This window comes from Gossypium hirsutum, chromosome D11 (genome assembly GCF_007990345.1).
Source record: "Gossypium hirsutum isolate 1008001.06 chromosome D11, Gossypium_hirsutum_v2.1, whole genome shotgun sequence".
NCBI lineage: Eukaryota > Viridiplantae > Streptophyta > Magnoliopsida > Malvales > Malvaceae > Gossypium > Gossypium hirsutum.
Genome location: NC_053447.1, coordinates 23,163,287 through 23,173,501, shown reverse-complemented (window position 1 = coordinate 23,173,501; position 10,215 = coordinate 23,163,287). Strand labels below are relative to the sequence as shown.

Here is a 10,215-nt window from a genome sequence, read left to right as displayed (position 1 = left end):
TAGCTTCCTAAAATTTTCGAAAATGTTACTAGGTCTTCAAAACTTAATCTCTGAATATATTATTGGACTAAATATTACCAATCATGAAAATATATGTAAAAATAATATTTCTACCCAACTTAGCAATAATATATCGTTGGTTAAATACTTAATAACTGTTACATAACTACATATAGAAAGATAATGATCAATTTCTCATTTTCTTTAAAAAGCTTATTTCATGATGCATCATTTATTATAATCATCACACGTGTAACTTGGACGTGTTTTATAAACAAAGATGAAAAGATTTGAGCCTTGATTATCAAAACTAAGAATTCGAAGATCTACGAGTACATGATTATGTGAAGTGGTAAAACTCCTGTATAGCTAAGTACTAACAATATTGTTTAGTTAAAAATAGAAGGAACAATGGAATTAAGCCATCATTTGATGGAACTCATGAAAATCAAGCACCCCATTACCATCGATATCATATACCCGAATCATGGCAACGCATTCATCATATGATTTTGCATCCCCAAGTCGATTCAACATCCTTTGCAGCCCTTTGGGTGTTATGCACCCCGAACCTTTCTCCAATTCAAACATCTCAAACGCTTTCTTCAGATCATCATAATCATCTCCCTCATCATCCTTGCTGGGTTCTCTTTTCATTAGCTTCAAGAAATCCTGATAGTCCAGCATGCTATCCCCGTCCGAGTCAAGATCGTTGATCACCCCTTGAACACCTTCATGTGACATGTACTCCCCGATGGACCCAAAGTACGCCCTAAGTTCAAGAGCAGAGATTTTGCCATCACCATCCCCGTCGAAGTAGCCAAAGACTTGCTTCATCTCGTCTTCTTCAGGCCTTTTGGTTCTCATATTAGGAACTGTGCGAGGAGATATTGGTGTTGATGATGGTCCAGGAGAAGAGCTTAAGGATGTTGATCTAGACTTTGATCCACGACGGTGAAGGCTTAACCTAAGGCTCTTGTTAGAGAACCATTTGGAAGCCTTGGAAACTTTAGCAGTTGCCATAATATATTGACCGCGGAAACCCTAATTTAGGCTCCAAAGTGAAGTTAACAAAGATTCAACAGCTTAAATAAAGAAGAGCAAAGCCATCTAAGTCTTTCTTTTCTAGTTAATGATAGATATGCTTTAGAGAAATTTCAGAGAAGGCTAGAAGATGAAGTATATTGACATAAAGGAAAGTGCATGGCAACTTCCTAGATGACCTAACCTATAATTGGTTGACCGTTGCCCAACTCTCTTTAAAATGGTGTGTAGTGCGTTACCTAATTTGTTCGATTAAGATTTCTGTTTACACTTACATCTATACTTCTATCTATATCTATTTATTGATATACACACTAATCAGGCATCACTTTCATTAAAAATTATTAAAATAGTTGTTTATATTATAAAATAAATTATATTATTACGAGAATGGGAACACAATAAATTTTAAATATTTAATTTTATCATTTCAATTAAAACACATACCCTATGTACTCCTTGTAATAATCTATTTCCGCCTATTTAATTAATTTTTATTTAATAATTTGTACCACGAATAAATAAAATACATCTGAATATTTGATTCCAGGACTAATGTATATATATTTGCTTATGGAATGAAAGTGAAGTTTAATTTTTTTTATATATCTATCTTTTTTTTCTTATGATAATCCATAATTCATAATTGCATGCATCTATTGATCACTTTTTATTGCATATTGCTATAGATTTTTTCAAATATATATATTCTTTTGATTTAGAAAGAAAGTAAAAAAGAATAAAATACTTTTAGAGCCATAAATATTGCTGAACACATAATTATTGCAATCAACTCAAAAACACTTTTAAAGAAACATGATATTTTTTACCCTTATTTTATGAGTTAAATTCCACGTACAATTATTTTCGTATTCAAATTTATCTTAAACATATAACATTATATATTTAAAATTTTAATGATTATTTTTTAATATTTAAAATATAATTTATATATTCAAATCAAATTTTACAAATAATTAATGTTAATTATCAAAATAAGTTACGATAAATTAATTTTTTATTGTTATTCAAATATAAATATAATGATATAAACATTTTGTAATATCATTTTATATTTCAAAAACAATATTACACCAGCTCTAAGTAGAAGCAGAATAAAAGGGTGCTTTCGATTAGTTAGTCAAAACTTGGACCCAATTCTGCGGCATTCACACCGTCCCAAAAGATTAACAACTTTAAAGATCAACCTTTCACATTTGCTGTTGTGTTTTTGCATTAAATTGGATAATCCCTACCGCTTTTTATTTGGTTAAAATATATCATAAATTTATATATTCTTTGTAAATTTAAATTTTAGACGGTAGAATTTTAATTTTTGGAATTTATTATTTTTACTTTTTAGATTTTAGAATCCAAATTTAATTGTTAATACTATTAAATTTAACAAGTCAACTCTTTTTGAAATGGTGATAGTTAAATTGGACTCATTTTAAAATATTGAGAGTTAAATTTAACTAAAAAAAGTAATTTTTTTGAACAATCTCATCATAAATTCTTATTATATATGCTCTTTTTAATACAATACCTATAACTAACAATAACCCCTTCCCAACCCATAAATAGGAGGATAATGCGCTACAACGCACTCGACCCCACGTCTTTCTGCATTAGTAATAATATCCATGTCAATCGAACTAAAATTCAATTAAGAGCCAAAAAACGTAATTAAATTGAGAAAAAATATAAATATTTAAGGTTAAATTATAATTTTTTTTAGCTAAAAAGAAAATCTGGATGAGTTAATTAATTAAATAATAATTCTCAACTGTGCCATCTTAAACTCATGGTTAAACGTGATTTAACAACTATTGCATATATAAATTAATTAAAAATTCATTTATTCAACATTTTTCATCACGTTGGTTAAAAAAGTTTTGTTGGTATATTTATACATTTAAATAGCGCCTGTACTAAAACGAGACATGGCAATGGCTTTTACTCATTGGTTATATATTGTGGCAAACGAGGAAATCAAGTAAAACATTTTGAAGATCCATGCTAATTATAATGCCTTGTAACCTGTAAGGTTAGGTCAAAACTCAAATCCCTATATTTTGTAGTTGTTTGGAATATCAAAGTCTCAAACAAAGTGTACTAAACTATGAGTCGGGAGTTTGTATGATGTTTTTCCATATACGGTTGTTGGTCAAAGATTTAGCCTCATTTCCATTATCTGGTTTACATTCTGAAATTTTGGCCATCCAATAGGCAGCAACTCTTCCATTTATTCACATTGTTTTTGGCAAAACCATATTATTTGTCGAAACTATTTTTTATGTAAAAGGGTTGACTTTTTGTTTAAAAAACGAAAATGGAGTCGCCACCAATCCTTTTTATTTAGGTGTGATCGGATTACCTTATAATTTAATCATTTTAATAAAAGTTTAAATTTACTAGAACGATAATTTTTGGTCTACAAAACACAGAAAACGGGTTCGAGAGTCGGTAACACATGAGGAAGGATTAGCACCCTTGATACGCCCAAAATTGGTACCTAGTTGATTACTTAGTGTTTTTAGTGTCGAAAGTTGAAAATTTGAAAAGAAATTTAAAAATACGATCCCTTTTTTATTAATGTTTTAAAAACGCTTGAGTAAATTGAAACGAATATTAAAGACCCTCTCGCCTCGAGATAACAAAATGTCACATCCCGTAAGTTAAGACACGACACATTAAACCTTTGAGAATGAGCTTGCCTTTATTTTTATTTAAAACTTACGTATTTTAATCTCAAAAAGAATATTCGATTGTTTAGGTTCAACGAGAAAATCGAAACCCCGTAAGTTAGGGTACGATTTCTCGAATTTCCAAAAACGAAACGTTGCCTTATTTTGAAAATTTTCCTTCTTTGAATTTGAGTAAGAATTAATGTAATATCTGATAAAATATATGTTTAATTTATTTGAACGTCGTGCGAAAGCGAACAAATATTTTTTAAACATAATGTATAATACAATAATAACTAAATAATGTATAATAGCTATATGGGTAAAATATTTAAAAGATAAATAATAAATAATGGAATACAATAATAATGATGTGATTATAATAATAACACCAAATATTAATACCAATAATTATATTAACTAACTATTTTAATACTAAAAAAATATAAAAGCAAATTAAACACTAATAATAATGATAATAATAATAATAATAATAATAAAATGTATAAATAAAGGAATAAATAATAATATAAATTCTAAATACAAGAAAAGTAAAGAAATAGATAAATGAATGAATGTATAAATAAATAAAACAAAACAAAAAAGAATAAATAAATAAATGAAAGCTTGAAATTAAGCGAATAAAAGATTAAATTGAGATTAAAATAAAGATTGGAGTCTAAATTATAATAAAATAGATGAATAAACATAAAAGGGACTAGATCAAAATTTAAATGGGATTTGAAGGCATAAATTACAAAAAGGAAAAAGAAAAAAAAGTAAAGGACCAACTAAAACGCGCTGAAAAAGGGCGAGGACTAGGTGGGAAATTATTCCTAATCCTCCGAACGCACCGTTTCAGTATCGACCAAAGTGAAACAAAAGTGAAATTATACCGCAAAATTAAATAAGGAAAAAAAACAAGCGAGGGCTAAATTGCAAAACGCCGCAAAGCGGAAGGACTGCATGCCCAAATGGCCCATTCACCATAAGAACACGTGGATCCCATCTGCGTGGGTCGGGTCTCGGGTCGGGCCCTCTCAAAACAGCGTCGTTTTGAGCATTTGAGGGGGGGATGAAACAACACCATTTCATTTGGGCTATTTAAGCCAATTTTTTTTTTATAATTTTCATTTCAACCCTCTTTAAAAAAAATAGAAATCTGCTCTCGCCTTTCTCTAAAATTTTCCAAAGTCCGGTCATGGTCACCGCCACAGCGCCGCCGTGGCTCCGCTGTGGGCGGTGGTCAGAGCCGCTCAAAAATTGGGTTTTTAGCCCCTTTTAAAGCGGATCTGAAGGCCAAGCCTTCCTAGTCCAGAAAATTAAAAAGAAAAGGACCCTCCACCCATTATTAAACCCACTCGGCGATGGAGAAAGAATCTCCACCCACTATTATTTGTATGTAAAAAATAAAAAAATAAAACAACAAAAGAATCAAACAAGAAATTAAAAACGAAATTAAAAAAATCACCTGTGCAATCTATTTTCTGTTTTTTTTTTGTGTTCGTAAAAAAATTACAAAGATGAGATTTAGGCCTTTATAGCCGGATACAACCGTTCCATTTATTGCTCGCATGCTTCTTTTTTTGTTATTGCATTCAATTTTTTTGCAGGTGTCAAACGAACATGGTGATGGAGTGCAGCAGTGGTGGTGCGCGTTAGGAGCTTGGTGTGCATAGGGCGGTGGCTAGGAGTGTACCTAGGTGCAGCACACCTAGGGTTTGGGAGTTAGGGTTTTTTGCTAAAATGTTTAAGTTGTGGGCCAATCGAGCCTCTAGAGTTTTTTTATTATTGGACATTTGGGCTTGTAAATTTTTTGGACTATGGATTGTTTATTTTTTTATTTTGGGTTTTATTTATTTAGTTTTGGGCTTGGGAAAAAATGGGTCGTTACATCTGCCCCTCTTTGCTCGTCGTAGTGTAACGAGAATGAAGAAAAGACTTTTAAGAAAGACCAATTTTTCCCGGTCTCACTGAGTCTTGACTTGTTTTGGTGCTTCTCTTCTTCAAGTAGCCTCATTCCAATCCAGTGCATCTTTAGGGATATAGAAAGTGTTGCTTCAATCTGCTCTACTGCAACTGCTCCACTGTAATTTCAGGGCGATAATGTTTGCTATGATCTGCTGCAACTTCAGAGAGATAAGATCTACAATTTATAGCTTCAATATGTTCCACTGTAACTTCAGGGAAATAAGATTTGATATGATCTTCAGTCTTCTCTACTGCGACTTCAAGGAGATAAGACTTGGTAACTTCAACCTGCTCCACTGCAACTTCAGGGAGATAAGGTTTGTCATGATCTGCTCTACTGCAACTTCAGAGAGATAAGATCTGCAATTTATAGTTTAATCCGTTCCACTGTAACTTCAGGGAAATAAGATTCGCTATTTTCAGTCTGCTCCACTGCAACTTCAGAGAGATATGACTAATGGCTTTAATCTACTCCACTGCAACTTCAGGGAGATAAGATTTACCATGATGACTTCAATCCATCACACTGCAACTTCAGGGGTATAGGATTCATCGTTTTACTAATCTGTTCTCTGGGGAACATGACCTGTAGAATCCATTCCATGGACCTATTTATGCCTAGTAATTAGGATGTCATGATCAGAATGAATCAAATGCTCCTAACAAGATGTGTATGAATGATATTTTCATTGAATGATATTTGCATGAATACAGAATGTCACTTTTCGAGAATGATCCCTTTTTAATGCTTAGGTTCTTATTACTCATTGTTCCTCAAAGTTCTATCGCTGATGTGTTACCATGCCTTCTTGTTCAGCTGGTATCTTTAACAGAAAATCTAAAAAAATAATCACAATTTAGACTATTCCTTCTCAAATGTTTCCAACCCTTAGGTTTGGTCAGTTCTAAATAATAGTCCTGTTTCAGGTCCTTGTACTATTTAGAAGCTTCCAGAGTAATATGTAGAACTCCTTTTTCTTGAATATTATCAGTCCATTAATCGTTATTTTAATGAAAAATGCTCGAAAAAATATTATCACAATGGACAAGATGAAATTTTATTGAGAGCAAAGCTTGAAATGAATAAATTAATCAAGATAGCAAATTTTGCTAAGATGCGAAATGAATAAGATGAAAATAGGTACCCCAAATATCGTACCATGAGCTTCTCTTCACAAAACTTCTCGAGGACCATTTGAACTTGATATGTGTTTAGAAGTCTTAGAAGACTTTGTTGATGCCCCAAGATGTAGCATCCCTCCTTCTTGCTAATTCAAATAGGACAAGACTACCACATGCCCCACATTTGATCAAAATTTGAGTTTCTCATTCCTAGGTTTTCAATTCAAAACCCCTTTGGACCCAAATCACTTTTTGTGGGTTTTCGCCTTGGCCTCTCTTTTTTTTAGGTGAAGTACTTCTTAACTGAATCCAAATTTACAGGATTAGGCAGGCTCTTGCCATCCATCTCAATAAATATCAACGCTCCTCCAGAAAAGGCCTTCTTTACTACATAAGGTCCTTCCCAGTTTGGCATCCACTTTCCCCTAAAGTCCTTTTGTATGAGAATGATCTTCTTCAGTACTAAGTCCCCCTCATGGAATTCTCTGGGATGAACCTTTTTTTTGTAAGCTTGCATCATTCACTTTTGGTACATTTGACCATGACGGATAGCTCTTAACCTCTTTTCTTCGATCAAATTCAGTTGATCATATTGGGATTGTATCCATTCTGTTTCATCTAGCTTCAGTTCTGATAAAACTCGGAGGGAAGGAATCTCAACTTCAATGGGCAAAACTGCCTCCATTTCGTAAACCAATGAGAAGGGCGTTGCCCGGGTAGAGGTCGTGACAAACGTTCTTTAAACATAAAGGGCAAATGGTAATTTCTCATGCCAATCTTTATAAGTCTCAGTCATTTTCCCCACGATCTTCTTAACGTTCTTATTGGTTGCCTCCACTGCGCCATTCATTTTTGGGAGATATGACGATGAGTTGTGGTGCTTGATCTTGAATTGACTGCAGACCTTCGCTATCGTGCTGTTGTCCAAATTCAACGCATTGTCAGATATAATCCTTTCTGGCATCCCATACCGACATATGATCTCTTTTTTAAGAATTTGCTGACTGCCGACTTTGTGACGTTGGCATAAGAAATAGCCTCTACCCACTTAGTAAAGTAGTCAATAACTACGAAGATGAACCGATACCCATTTGAAGCTTTTGGCGATATTAGCCCAATGACGTCCATGCCCCACATGAAAAAAGGCAATGGAGAAGTCATGACATGAAAAAGTGAGGGAAGCATATGAATTTTGTCTCTATAAATTTGGCACTTATGGCATTTCTTGGCATACTTGATGCAGTCTCATTTCATGGTGGACCAATAGTATCTGAATCTCATGATTTTCCTGGCCATTGTAAAACCATTAGCATGCGTTCTACAGACACCATTATGAACCTCTTCCAAGATTTTTTTGCCTCAACGGTGTCTACACATCTTAGTAGCACCTGATCCTTTCCTCTTTTATATAGGATTTCTCCATCTAAGACATAGTCCCTAGGCAACCTTCTCAACGTCCTCTTATCATTCTCATTCGCCTAGTCTGGGTATTCATGATTCTTCACGTATTGCAATATATCATGATACCAAGGTTGATCATCTTTTTCTTCTTCTTCGTCGATATTGTAACAATGGGCTGGAGCCTCATAAATGCTCATTTGGATGGGCTTCACATCCTCTTGTTTATTTATTTTGATCACAGAAGCCAATGTAGCTAAGGCGTCGGCCATTTGGTTTTCATCTCGTGGGAGATAACAAAAGGTAATGTCATTGAACTCCCCAATTAACTCTATAACCAATTTTCGGTAATTGATCAATTTGGGATCTCTTGTCTCCCATTCACCCTTGAGCTGATAGATTCCTAGTGCGGAATCCCCATATACCTCAAGCACTTTGATTTTGCACTCAATGGCTGCACGAATACCCATGATGCATGCTTCATACTTCGCCATGTTATTTGTGCAATCAAAATCCAATTTACTAGAAAAAGGATTATGATCACCGCTTGGAGATACTAGGACTGCCCCGATTTTGTTACCCACAGAATTTGAGGCTCCATCAAAATTTAGTTTCTAGGGATGACCTTCTTGAGAGTCCTCTTCAATAGTTGCCACATATATTAGGTCCTCATTTAGGAAATCAAAGTTCAGTGGTTCATAATCTTCTAGAGCTCTACTAGCCAGAAAATATGCTATTGCACTCCCTTTCACCGCTTTTTGGTTCACAGAAACTATATCAAATTCAAAAAGTAGAATTTTCCATCGAGCCATTTTTCTATTCAAAGCGGTAGACTCCATCATATTAGGGGTGAGCAAAACTCGATTTGACTCGAAAAAATTGAAAAAAAATTTGAATTTCGAGTTAAACGAATCGAGTTATTTGAGTTAATCGAGTTATTTGAATCAACTCAAATTTTTTTTTTGAATTTCGAGTTCGAATCGAGTTGAGTTTTCGAATTCGAATAATTCGAATATCAAACTATAATATTTTACATTTTTACCCCAAACTCCCAAACCTTTTTACTTTTCCTTCAAAACTTTTTTTCCTTCAAAACTTTTACTCCTTCCCACTTTCCCCCCAAAACTTTTATTCCCCTCCCCTCCCAACCCCCAATCTACCCAAAATCCATTTCCCACCAAAATTTTACTCTCCCATTTACTTTTTCTCAAAATTTTACTCCCAAAAACCTTCAAAACCTTTTATTTTCCCCCAAAATTTTTACTCCCTCTCACTTTTCCCCTAAAACTTTTATTCCCTTCCCATCCCACCTCCCATCTATCCCAAACCCTCCCCCCTCCAATTTCTTTTTTAATATTTTCCCTCCAAAATTTTACTCCCCCCTATTTACTTTCCCTGAAACTTTTATTTCCTAAAACTTTTTATTTTTCCTCTAAACTTTTACTTCTCACCCTTTACTCTCAAATAAAAAATCAAAATTATCCCAAAAATAATCACTAAACATAAATAGTAATAATTTTATTTATATCTACTATTTATATTATTAAATTAAATTTCACATTTTATATTATTTATATTATTGAATTGTTTAGTTATATTGAATATTTATATTAAAATTGAATTATTAATTATGCCATAAAATATTCGTGTTAAAATTTTATATTGGTATCAATTTCACATTTTATTTTTAAAATAACTTTTATTAAAAAATCATATTTTTACATTTAATATATTTTTTAATTCCAAAATACATAGTGACAAGAATCTGAAGATAATTGAAACAACTAAGCAAGTAAGGAAGCTAACCAGTATATAAAAAATTAATAAATAAATTATGATGTGATGAAAGTTAATAAAAATTTTGATTAAGGTGGACAAATTTTATTACGATGGGTGACAATGGTTACAAGGACCCAAAATTATTTTTTAAAATTTAACTTGAACAAATATATTCGATTCGATTCGAATTCCATCTCACTCGAATCGATTCGAG

At 32.8% G+C, this 10,215-nt stretch overlaps 1 protein-coding gene across 1 annotated transcript; it reads right to left on the bottom strand.

Moving 5' to 3' along the window:
- Positions 1–281: 281 nt before the first annotated feature.
- On the bottom strand, positions 282–1,258 carry LOC107896905 (probable calcium-binding protein CML41). Its single transcript, XM_016822207.2, has one exon. The coding sequence runs from the start codon at positions 1,021–1,023 to the stop codon at positions 418–420; it is 606 nt and encodes a 201-aa protein (XP_016677696.2). The 5' UTR covers positions 1,024–1,258; the 3' UTR covers positions 282–417.
- Between the last annotated feature and the right edge of the window lie 8,957 nt (positions 1,259–10,215).